We start from the raw sequence: 13,307 nt of genomic DNA on the forward strand, positions 1-13,307 counted from the left end.
TAGCTGAAAAAGTTTGAGAACCACTGCTCTGGACGACAGCTTTGCTGATCCCAGAGGCTTTCTGTGGGAGTCAAGTCTGGAGAACGTCCAGGTTGTTGTATCTGAGGTACCCCAGCCTCCAGCAGCTGTTCCCTCGTGATGGGACCTCAGTGAGCCGGGGCTTTGAGAACCATGAGGATGAAATCAGGCCTGTGTGACTGAATTACTGGATCAATGATGTTTTTCAGGTAGTATCTGGACACACCTGCTCAGACATTAACCTGTAGAGGTTATGAGGCATTTTAGGTGCTTTCTGAAGTTTCACCTGATAGACAGATACCCCTGACTCTTTGTGATTATGCTCTTCTCCTCAAAATAAACTGTTCATGCTCTGTATTTTGTTGAGCTGTGAAGACTGAAACCTGTTTCATCATTCTGGGATGGTGGTGTGATTTCAAAGAAGAAATAACTTTAAATACTTAAAGCTGTACACTAACATACACATTTACAGTAGCTCCACAGTTTCATGAGCGGCTGGTCTCAACACTGTCGCTCATGTTCAGCTCTTGTTTCGGTAAAGAACACCAAAGTTTATTTCCCTCACAGATTATCTACAGGGCTGTCCAGGGGAAGCTCCTCACTTCTTTCCAGCTCACAGGAAATGTTGAGACCAAAGTATTTGTGGATATATTCTTCATCAGCTGAGCTTTGTTAGGAGTGAAGGGTCTCACTGCTCCCCGCTCTGACTGTTGAGGAGCTGTCCACAGCGTCAGTGACAGGAGTCTCTTTGGTGGGTTACTGTTTGGGTCTCTTTGCTGACTGCTAGCTGATCTCCAGCAGGTTGGTGTTGATACTGAAGCAGATGACGGAGGAGTACTCCTGCTGGAACAGTCCTGGGATGTCAAGGCTCACCTGCTGGGCCGAGGGAGACAGAAAAACACAGAGGATCAGTCTTTAACCACTCCTCCGTTAAATAAATGTAGTTTTACACCCAGCTGTGTTTTCTTCTTTTCAATAAATATTTGGGAGTAGTGGAATATTTGCAAACTGCACATTACACTGGATTATCAACACTGTGGCTCATCATTCAGACATCCGTATTAAAGCTGATGGAGAAACTTTTAGGAAAGTGTAGCTGCCTGACTTTGCAAAGTGTAAAAACTAAAGAGAGGAGTAGCTTCACTACAAAAGAGATTTGTTCATACACTATAACAACTTTGATGCAATTTTTTATTTTGACATTTTCCACAGCAGTTATTTCAAAATACCATGAACCAGGATGAGCAACCTGTTTCTGTCACTGATCTGACAAACAGGTTTTAGAGTGGTCGAGCTGGTTTTATCATTAACTGTAACGACTGCAAGATAAACTTAAAGGATCAGATACGTTCATCAAAGTAAGTCCTTTAAAATCCCTTTCTTCCCCATCGACAGCTTCAAAACTTCCTGTTAGACTGCACACACACACACATCTCTCTTAAAAATTAGCAGCAAAGCCAGGAAACATTAAGTGTAAATAAAGTAGATTTTTGAAACAGTTTTAAAGTTATGTTTGCATTCCCCTTCATTGACTCATTTGTGTTTTTTAAAGTAAGTCATTTTTCCCCCATCTGACTTTTCAAACTGTATCAAATAGAAGGGTGTGAATGGATGAATGTTTCAGGGAAACATTAGCATGAAAAGGACATTACCTGATCTGATCTACTGGTTTGTGGTTTAAAGCAAAATGCTGTCACGCCTCCTTTGAGAGAAAAACTCAGCCAGGAATAAACAGAAGTGTTAGTTGCAGCTTCAGTCATACCTCTGTCTTCTCAGCTGTGGCGGTGGGGTCCAGATGCCTGAACAGTGAAGAGAGTTCATCCCTGAGTTTTTTAGACCTCTTCCTGTCTGTCTGCAGCAGAAGAGCCTGATAGTTCAGAGGTAAGCCGTACCTGTTAAGAGACATTACGGTAGATTAGGGCCACTGAAAGGAAAAAAAAACGTATCAGAATCCTGACTTTTTTTTGGGGATAGGTCCGTCATCATTGCTGTGTGGTTAGTGTTAATAGTAATGTTGATGTTTTTAAACTGTGGCTTGATGTTTCAAGCACCGAAGGAGTGTGTCTTGTGAGTCTTGTGAGGAAGTTATGTACATTTGTTTGTGTGTTCAGTGATGAATGTTGAAATTTTGCTTAAAAACCAAAGTTTTATCATTGTATGCTAACCGCTAGCATATATTTTGTATGAGAGTCCTGTATCAGTGGACTCTCAGGGAGATCTCTTATAGCTCTGTTTTTTCCCTCTGCTTTATTGAAGTGAGAGATACATACACATAATGGGCTCTAATTTCGTAGACCAGGCGCAGGCGCAGGCGCACCTGCCCTGCGCCGGCCTTCGCCGTGCGCACAGGGCGTGACCGGCGCACTTTGCAAGTTTCCTGCATTACCAAGAGAGGCGCAGTACAGGCGCACATGAGCGCAGAGCTGCGCGTCCACGCCTCCCTCCGCGCAAATGGCAGAGAGGGAGGAGAAAAGCCGCGAGTGGGTTTAACACAGCCGAGCGCTGTTTTCACCAATCAAATGAGCGCCTCTCCTCGCCTTTAAATGCCCTGCGACTGAGGCGCAGCGTCTGATTGGTCTGAGTGATCTCCAGCATTATGGAGAGAGTGTTGGTAGCGGAGATGGTCAGAGCCGCTGTGCCTGCAGCAGGTCAATGGACAGCGGGGCGCATCGGAGGACACGAAGCGCGTCACCGTGTGGGCCAGCTCCTGGGACAGATGTAATCTGTTCCTTTGTCTTTATCCGGAGTAAAAAATGAAGAGACAGTTACACAGCTGGCTTATCCATTCAGAATACTTTTGATCCACCTGCACTCCTGGTTTGTCATCACCAAATAGCAGAACCTTTGGTGATATACTGTATACTCTCCCAGTGTCTCCACCTCATCCTCCTTACAATAATGTACTCCATCTTTTTAGATCAGGTTAAAAATAAAGACTAAAACAGAGAAATATGGGAAATCACGGGTAAATCCTGAGTGACGTACATTTATTTTGTCTCTTTTTTCTTCGTCTTTTCTCTCCCTCTTTTCTTTGAATTAAATGAAATGAGAGAACCAGATATATACTCAGTATCAGATGTTAAGGCTGTTTATTGTTTAATTGTAAGATGTGCATCAAACTTCCAGCTGCCGTCAGGTTCACTTTCCATTATGACAAACGGCTTTAATCTGACATCAGATGTGACGGGACAGTTAATATAGATATAAATGTATATGCTGGTTCAGACGGTTACATTAAATAGTGATTGCTGTGATTGTTTATTGCATTAAAATGTGCCTGACACTCTGGAAACCTGCCTCTGAGGCTTTGATGACATGTGTGCACATGTGCGCCTGTCACCAAATTACAGCTGCGTGGGGTGCGCTCCGCCTTGCGCCGAGGATAGACCAGGTTGGAGCTGGCGAGCTTTCAGCGCACTTTTTTGGCACGAAACTGTCACTGCGCCAACATGAATCTGCTGACACCTCCCCCTGGTGCGCCGTCAACTCCCCCTGGCGCGCCGTCACACCCATCTCTGCGCAGACAGTCTACCAAATTGTCAAATTGGCAGCGCACGGCGGTGCCCCGCACGAAATTAGCACTGCGCAGGCTGCGCCACAAAATTAGAGCCCAATAACTTTCTTTGAAGTATGACTGACCTGAAGCTCTCAACTTTTAACACGCAAGTACGTCTTCTAGCTCAGGTTAGCTACTGTTAGCAAATAACCTTCAATACTCCAAAGAAATACAGGCATGTACATTTTAAAGCCTTTATACAATTTGTTAAATGGTGTTTTACTAGATATCTGGACGACTCTCCGTATATCATTGACAGACACTTTAAGCAACTCCAGCAGACAACATATTTATTGAATTTCTGCCGCCATAACACTGTCTGCTGTCACTTTCTACCGCTTCTTTTGCTTACAGGAAATGTCCAAGCAACTTCACGCCAACACGGAAGTGATCCGTCCATAGAGAAAAATGTCAGAATTCAGACTTTTTTCTGAGAAAAAATAGTAATGATAATAAAATGGGAAGTTTTTGTTATTCTTTTTAGGTGGTCCTAATCGTAGTTGTGAACTTGTAGACTGAAAGAATTGAAGCAATACTTTGTTATTTATGAGAGGAAATACGTCACTGACCTGAGGACGGACTCCACAAAAACTCTCAGTGCTTTAAGATGAATCCAGGCGACGAACACCTGGCTGAAATTCACCTTCAGCCAGCGCACAAAGATGCCCTATGGAGGGGGAAGTGCTAATTTATTACATGATTCAACACAAAACCTCCAAATAAAAACAAAAACAACTCAGAGTCAGCGTTTTGGAAGGTCTGTGGCTCGTGGAAAAATAAGCTCACAGTAATCACTGAGCTCATGCTCCAGCAGAATTTGGAGATGACCCTTCAGGTGATTCATCATATTACACTACAGTGAGGTTGATCTTTGACTTTTAGGCATAAATGTCATCACTTCATCATTTGATCTTCTTAGCTGACATGTTTCCGTGTCACCCTGTGAGTTCTGGTGAGACAGACGTGACATTTGACTCACGTATTGTTCCTTCTTGTGAACACTGAGCCGCTTCATCTCCTGCTGCTTCTTCTCCTCCAAATCAAAGCTGTACTCGTGCACGCCGAACCTGTGTGGATCAGAGACTACACTTTGGTCACACTGACACAGAGAACACAGCCGGGACTCGACGGAGGAGTTTCTGTCAGTCCGTCCTGCTTACTTGCTCTCCAGGGCTTTGGCTTTGAATTCACACACAGCTCGTTTGAACAGTGTGACGGAGAAAAGGCCTTCCCCTTCGTCCTCGTACAACTTCCTGACAGAAACACAAAAATCACAACGTGCTGTTAGAGCTTCACGGTCAGGGTGACAGGCACCAAAGAGGAAATTCAGTTCTCAATATTTCTGTCAGCAAAAGTTGGCTGATATATTTGTATCATGACACTGCCCTGTTATCATACTCTGAACATCTGTCAGCATGGAGTTTTATCAATGTTGTGTTGATTAAATGAAATAATTGAGCCTTTATACCAGGGGTAGGCAACCTGGGGCATGGGTGCCATTCAGTCAGCTAGCTTGCAATTACATCTATTTAGTGGTGTTCTCATGGCAACCCTTTGCTGTGAAAGTGTGATATGTAGGGCATTAAGCGTGTGGCTTCTTTTTGAGACCAAACATGAAAAACAGTGCTAGAGATGAGACAGCCAAAACAGCGTTGGCAAAGAATGCTAAACAGAGCAACGCGTTCAAAATGATTAGAAACCAGGCAACGGAGCGAAGTAATACCATTTCTCACTGCGTAGTGAAGTATAGAAAGCCATTCGCTGACAGGGAAAACATAAAATAGACTTTCCTATCAACTGTCAACGTCTTATTTCAAATACCACCAAAACAATGTGTCACAGCAGCAAACTCCTGGGCTTGTATGCATGACAAGCCATTAGCGAGGAAAGTGATACGCTTGCAAAAAAAAAAAAAAAAAAGTCAGAAAAGTTCTTTGGTCCACTTGTTTGGTCCAGACCAAAAGCGGACTTTATTCTTTTCGTTTGGTGCGGTTCGTATTCAGATTTTACTTTTTGCAAGTGGACTGCATTCATTGAACACATCCACGTGTGTGACGATCGGTGCTCTCATTGGACACTAGTGTTGTGCGAATCATGAACGAATCGTTCAATACCCGAGAATCACTTTACTGATTCCAGAATCATGATTCTTCGCCCCAAATGACTCATTTACTGACTCAGTACAAAGCTCACGATAGCCCAGCCCCTCACTCACATCACAGGAGAATGGCTGGTATGTAGAATGGCTCAACTCACAGTGCATACGGATCACTAACTCACTCACACTATGACTCAAAGCACATACGAGTCATTCGCCAGCTCGAACGTACGTGGCATTACTCGACTCTTAGCACATACGGGTCACTCTTTTTTTCACATTGGAGTGTATTAATTGTCCTTCTCAGTCATTTTGCTGGTATGGATCTCTCTGAAATATAGATTTCTATGCACTTTCTGGGTAACTGACTCGAGGGACTCAAATGACTCAAAACCCGATTCACTTTGGTGAATGACTCATTTAAACTCGACTCAGTAAAAAGAATCGGGTTTCCCATCACTATTAGACAGCACTGACAAAGGGCGGCACACAGAATACAGACCTGGAAATGGAGGTAAACATGTATGTTTGTGCTCTTATTAGAGCTGAAAAATCATGTTTCAAGAGCAGCTCCTTCAAAGCAGGCTTAACAACACTGTTTCAAATTTTAGAACAGCGAAGACGAATGCGTGCAGCAAGGAGACGCTATGCTCTGCGTGTCCTGACCCACAACATGCTAGCAACAGCGTGGCTAAACAGAAGACGTAGGATCAGGTATGAACTAAAGGTTACGGTGGCTTTATAGGCCCAAAAGGTGCATGCATCCTGTAGTTAGTTCAGATGGACCTAACCAGAGAACCGCGAACCGCACCTGAGTTCGTTTGGACGCAGACCGAGACCTCCTCAAAAAGTAGGTCTCGGTCCTTGTCTATTCACACCTGCATAAAAAGTCCGCACCAGCGTGGGAAACGAACCCTGGTCCGTTTAAAGTGGACCAAACAGTCCAGGTCTGAATACGCCCTTATTCATCGAGGTACTGGGGCATTGCTGCAGTGTTTGTTCCTCAAAACAGCTTTCATGCCACTGATTTAATTACTAAGGTTTTCTTCTCTTTGCTCAGAAACACCACACACATTTGCTCAGGTTAAGATCACCAAACTTTCTCTTTCTCTTTGTTTACCTGATTGACTCACTGATAACAGCTGTTTGTGTATTCTTGTAATAAAATCTCCATTTCTTCCTCTGAAAAATGTTTTTCTTGATCTTCTCTCAGTCATGGCATGCACATTTCAAATGTGTTTGATGGGGTTTTCCAGGAGGTTCTTTTTAATTATGATGTAATCTGTACCTGCGTCTCTTCTGTGGTGTAATTAGTTAACCGGCTGATTATTTGCAGTCGTGGGTGTGGCTAACGCTGCAGCCAAACGGGTCGTTCCATGACAGAATGTTAGGACTAATGGTCCATTTTTTTAATGACTGACCAAGCAAATGGGCCCCAAGATATTCTTGAATACAGTGTGGCTGTGGATCAATGCATGACCATCAAAGATGTCCCGCACTTTGCTATTATGATGAGCTACAGCGATAGAAGACAGATGAGAGTGAACCAAGCGACAACCTCCTGTTTAAGATTATGAGACAATGCTGAAGTGCTAAAATCTGCTGTTTCTCCAGTGTCCACTTGAGGCTGGCTCCAGAAGTACCTGAAGTCACATACACACCAAGCCAAGAAAATACATTTTCAAAGCAGAAATTAACCTATTTACAGCCTGGTTCAAAAAACGTCTCCTGTCAGAGTCGCTAAGTTTACTATTGGCACACAGTGTACGGGAAATTATTTTTTCCAAACTCAGCAGTTCAAAGGATATTACGATCATAAGCTCACCCAATCAGAGGCACAGGTCAGGTCACATGACCGACAGGCACCCTATGACTGTATGCGAAGCCCTTGCCACTACCAATATAACTACAATAGCCAATGTGCTTCATTTTCCATTTCAGAAACAGACGGGTGACATCAGGGAGACTATGTCCATGTTTCATACAGTCTATGGGGTGAACTGTGCTGTGAGCATGTCTAATCACTGTGAAAATACTGTAAAACTGATCATTTACAAATGATTTTATGAAAAAAGTAAGTATTGGCTCTTTGGGCATGAGTGTATTTTAAAATGGCATGAGTCATGAAAAAGTTTGCCTTCCCCTGCTTTATATGATTTATTTGGTCTAGAGTCAAAGTAACATCAAATAGAATATCAAAGATGAATTTGTGATTAATATTGACATAATTAGTCAGAAAAATCATATTTCTGTTTCAAGCTTAGATGAGTAATAACTCTGCTCTGTTTCATCCATTTCTCTCACTGGCAGATCGTAAGAGTCTCTTTCTTTCTCCACTGTTCTTCCAGCATCCTGCTGGTTTTGGCGAGACAACGTGAAGCTTTGAAATATTAAAAACAACTGAATACATTTCCCGCTGTGCTGCCGAGCCAGGCCACATGAACTCTTACTTTCTGCTGGTAATGAAACACCTGTTGTCACAGAGCCTGACCTTTAGATGCTGGGAAACGGACTCAAGGTGCACAGGCACCTGGATCAGGTGGAGTGTCTTGACTTACAGCCCAGAGTGCACACAGAGAGCTCACCTGCTGGAGCGAGGGACCACAAACTGGGACAGAGATTCATAAGTCCTTTCCCACTGCAGGTAGCTCCCTCTGTCAGGAAACACACATCACCAGGAAGACTTTCACAGGTGACCTTACACTGAGTGAAACAGCCTGAAACCCTATGAGTGGTTACGAGTCACTGACCTGCTCACTACGACCAGCAGAGTTGTGAGATACTCGGACACCACCAGGTCTTCTCTCCTCACGATGTCACTCAGACTGCGACTTTGTAAACTCCCACTGTGAGGAAAGACACGCCAGCTTGTTACCTTAAGGTGAACACAGTAATCTTCACACATAACTCTTTTAACGGAGGTAACTCACTTTATTTTGTGCTCAAGGCTCTGTAGGCCCATTTTCGCTGTGTTGTAGACCAGAGCTCGAGATTTTAATTCTGTCTCCATCTGGGAAACCTCCTGCAGACAGGCAGATGATAAGTGCATAAAGTTACTGAAAATACATGTGGGAAGCTCAAAACATTCAGAAACCTCCAAACATCTATACCTATCACAGCTCTTTAAAAAATAAATAAATAAATAAATAAATAAAAAATTATCAAATTACTAAGGAGCCTCTGAAATCCCAAAAGGTGGTTATTTTATTTCGACCTCATGCACAGAAATCATTTTTGCAAACGAAGCCTTAGGAATGATTATTCACTGCTAACATTTATCATCAAGAGCTCTTCTTTGTCAGTCGTTTGCTTCACTGATTGTTTGAATACAAGTTGACCACTAATGATATTGAAAAAAATACAAATATAATAGATAAAACAGGTGAGGATAAAAATCAAAACAAAGACATGGTATATAATCTTGTTATAATCTTGTTATAACCATATAATCTTGTTAAAGATGCTGTGAGGAGGGTTTGTTTTAATTGGTCTGCAGCGCCACCTTTTGGCCTGGAGTCTCAGGCACACTGTCTCAACGACGTGACTCTAAACAAGGTGTGTGTTTGTTTTGGAAATGAACAAAGTTTCTTTGTTCGAGACAACTTCTTACTGGATACAACTACACGAGGTAAGGTATTTATCAACAGTTACATAGCACTGGTGTTTGAAACGTGACAACAAGCAAAATTTGTCAGTTTGTACTGTAGTGTAGTAACCAGCTATATTTAGCTCTACTCACAGCCCAAAGCTGTAAGACATGTCTGTAATGTATAACGTTAGTGAATCCTGGTTCTGTCCTGCCAGTCATCTACCAATCAGAGCTAACATAACCTCACTCTTCATTTTATTGATAGACTCTCAAGTTTGAACAGACCACTGCAGAATAACTGCTGACTGTGGGTTGGAATTAACATCAGCACAAATGCTTTAGCTCTTTTAGTCTTTAGCCTGTGTTTTAGCTTTCAGCCTGTATTTTAGCTTTTAGCTTGTATTTTAGCATTTAGCTTGTGTTTTAGCCTTTAGCTTATGTGTTAGCATTTAGCCTGCGTTCTAGCCTTTAGCTTGTATTTTAGCCTGTGCTTTAGCTTTTAGCTTGTATTATAGCCTTTGGCTCATACTCTATCTCACTCTTGTTTCTCTTTCTTCTGCTCTTCTGTCCTTTTTCTGTCTGACAGTTAGGCTCCAGTGTCCACCATCACTACAACATTAATCACAGAAATCGTTTTTGCAGAGAAAAACACAGATCTCTCTGTTCATCACTAATCTTTGTCAGCAGGTGTGGTGTTGTCATAGAGACAGAGACATGCTGTAAATCAATCTGGTCCTGCTTGACCCGGTCAGGAAGCTAAGAAGTAGCATAGGAATAACTTACAATGGTGCTAATAATCTCATTTTAAAGTGTGAATGATGATTTGGCTTTTTTTTTCTAGAAGGGAAACTTTTTCAAGATCACTTACAAACTCCTTACAGGGACTTTAAAATATGAATAAGATTATATAAATTATATTTTTTCAGATGCAATGAGGGAAATTCTCTTCAAGATACTCATTAATAAGGTAGACTGTTTGATTACTTTTGGTTTTTGCTATTGATTAATTTAAGGAATTCAAAGTATAATTTTTGTTTTTGTAAATAAACAGGAAAATAGGGGGTGTATTTTTAGAGTTCATATTTGTGAATATAAAATTTACCTTAAACTATCATTAAATTTACAAGAAAATCTGTCTTTGTAAAATATATTTATTATACATTATATCAGCCCTACAATCAATTAAGAGTATGTGTAATTTTGCACATCAATATCCTGTCAGAGCAGAAAGTAGAATGCATACAGTTATAAAACAGGTGCTGCAGAGATTATGTTTTTATAACTCTGTTAACCCCTTGATGCCTGTTGTTGGATATTTGCGACGTACCCTGTCAGATCCTGATGCAGCTGAAATGACCTTTGTATCTTACTATTACCTATTGATTCATATTCTACACAAACCAAAGATGTTGCCAATCCACTATGTCACAATACATTGGTCAGGGGATGAACTTCTCATGTCTATGTATATAATAAATTTACAATCTCCACTAAATTTAACATCTGTAAAAGTGCAAAAACACATTAAAAAAATTGTTAATTAATTCAGGCAGTAAGGGTTAACACGTTTGTTTCAGCAGCCACAGGTTCAGCTTCCAGCCATACCTGCTCTATGTTTTTCCTCACTTTCTACTCTATGCATTTTCTGTCTTTCTTTAGCTGTGCTACAACACAGAGGAACAACCTTCACACCAACCTCTCTCACCAAAAAAACTAAGAAGAGGAAACAACAGAGTCCCTTTTGCTCAGTTTTCAAAGTTTATCAAAGTTTTTAGTAAACTTTGATAAACTGTGTCATGCTGTCAGTGTTTGCAGGAAGGTCTTAGCACGTACTGTCATGCAGTTACCTTTAAAGTTACTTTCCCTAAGCTGCAGTGTGCATACTCTGTAAGGCCACGAAATGAAAGGAAACGTGTGTATCTAATGTCTATTCCTGATGTATGAAAATGTCTGTACCTTGTTGATGATGTCTGCCAGGCTGGACAGAGGCAGAGCTGTGGGATACTTTGCTTTGTCCCACTGAAACTTGGTCACATAGCTCAGCAAATCCACTAGAAACAAAAGCAGATAGAAAAGTGTTGGAACAGAGGGAAATATGCACAGCTGAACACACCACAATACAATATTTAAAAAAAAAAAGAGAACATAGTGGAAAATATAACATCATGTTGTTTTTTTTACATGGTTTATTTTTAATTCCTGACCAAAAGAGTTGAATATTTTTTTAAATTTATTCAACAAAATATAATAAACCACTACTGTGACAAAATAGACATATTTTCCTTTATCTGGTGCAGCTTTCTGAAAACCATGCATGACACAAACAGCACTCTCAGACAAAGAGTCACAGCACTGCACTCCAGCTCAAAGAGCAAACTTCCAGCAGAGGTAATACCCCTCAGGGACTTGAGGTAAGCTTTCAGGGGGGACAAGACGGCTCTCTGAGTCTTGCCATGGTCTGATGGAGAGTTATCAGAGAAGGTGGTTAGAGTTTGTGTTGATCTTTCCTGGAAGGCTGATGCACATTAGGGGTTACATGTTGTCTCTGAGTGTGTGGGGAAAGATGCTGTGTGTACACATACGTCAGTGGCTTCCAGTGTGGTTTGCATTGTGGCTGTGGCCTAAAGCTTCTGTACACTTACTGAATGAGTTTCTATACGAGGTAATTAACACCCTGAGAATGTGTTCCTGTGTGTGTGAGAGTGTGTGACTCACCTCCATTGGCTAAAGCGTTTTCCAGCACTTTGTCATCTGACTGCTCCATCACCTCCCTCATACACTGATGCGTTTTTTTGATCACACTGACAAGACATGGGGGAAAAAAGCACTTTTTACACACGTTACACTATTTCTGCAGAATTATTTTCTTCTATTTATTTTTTTTTTATTTCTCTTCCTTTAAATGCAGAGCTGACACTAAGGCCAACAATGAACCATTAATGTGGAACCAGAGGGTTTATTCCTCCAGGCAAAGGCCTTTAGCTGAAGAGAGATTCAGAAACAGTTTATTAAAGTCTACAGAACAAGAATGGACTAAACTTTAACGTCCCAGCTCAGAGCTCTCCAGCTCAAATATACCAACAATGAATTTAAAATCAGGAGTGAAAACAAACCTGACCATTAATTAATCATGGCTCAGACGGCACACAGGCTCAGAGCAACAAGTCTTATTTAAGGACGACAGAGCATGCTGAGCTACAAACACAAACTAACAACTAAGACAAAAACTTTCAGCAGAGCATGAGCAACATTTCCTGTCTGGTTCATCATCCTCTGACCTTTCTTTCTTTTCTTTTTTTTTTTACCTCTCAGTCAGAGCGTCGAGCTTGGAAAGATCATCTGACACGCTGAGCAGACTGTCCAGAATTCCCACCTGAGGTCACAGCACAGACAGCACAGTTAGTGTTTCTGTATCATCGATTTTACATCTCAGAGAGCTCAGATCACACAAGCAGCACTTCTGCCTGTATCAGCTTTTTTTAAAAAAAAAATGAAACCCAGGGGAACAACCTCAAAGACTTTGAGGGGCTCTATCAGAGGATTTCTAAAGAATGGAAAAACCTCTGGTTAAACGTGAGCAGGTGAGTGTGTATCACGTTGAGTGAAATGGGTCAGATGGAAATTTTGCCTCAAACTGTAGAGAGCAACCTGAGCCCGTGCACCTTCACCAGAGAAGGACACCAAACACCATCAGCCTCCTCAGCTGCACTCTACTGTACAAACACAGAGCTAACACTCAAACAGTTCTTCATCAGTGTTTGCAATGATACTAAATAACAGTTCCTCCTGAAACAGCTCCTATACGAATATTTACTGACCCCTCAGGCTCCCTGTATAGGTGCGTAGCCTTACCTTCAGGTCGGGGATGGAGAACCTGCAGCAGGATGCGAGGTTAGTTTTGGCTATTGTACGCTTCAGTTTGTCCACACTGGTTAAACTGGTTTTGTCCAAAGGGACAGAAATTAACCACAAATCGGTCATGACTCCCAGTGCTTCACATGGAGACATCCAGACAAAATCCTCCTGATGAGAGCTTTGGCACCAAA

At 41.8% G+C, this 13,307-nt stretch overlaps 1 protein-coding gene across 1 annotated transcript; it reads right to left on the reverse strand.

The window, feature by feature from the left end:
* Positions 1 to 768: 768 nt before the first annotated feature.
* Positions 769 to 13,269, reverse strand: LOC141806845 (V-type proton ATPase subunit C 1-B-like). Its single transcript, XM_074692531.1, has 12 exons — positions 13,114 to 13,269; positions 12,567 to 12,634; positions 11,977 to 12,062; positions 11,218 to 11,312; positions 8,603 to 8,694; positions 8,423 to 8,518; positions 8,258 to 8,326; positions 4,735 to 4,827; positions 4,554 to 4,641; positions 4,144 to 4,241; positions 1,781 to 1,910; positions 769 to 891 (listed from the first exon to the last, which is right to left on the reverse strand). The coding sequence occupies exons 1-12, from the start codon at positions 13,267 to 13,269 to the stop codon at positions 802 to 804; spliced, it is 1,161 nt and encodes a 386-aa protein (XP_074548632.1). The 3' UTR covers positions 769 to 801.
* Positions 13,270 to 13,307: the final 38 nt, after the last annotated feature.

The sequence above is a fragment of the Halichoeres trimaculatus genome, unplaced genomic scaffold, assembly GCF_033239565.1.
Source record: "Halichoeres trimaculatus isolate MK-OKI-2021-1 unplaced genomic scaffold, fHalTri1.1 fHalTri1_scaffold_17, whole genome shotgun sequence".
NCBI classification, from domain to species: domain Eukaryota; kingdom Metazoa; phylum Chordata; class Actinopteri; order Labriformes; family Labridae; genus Halichoeres; species Halichoeres trimaculatus.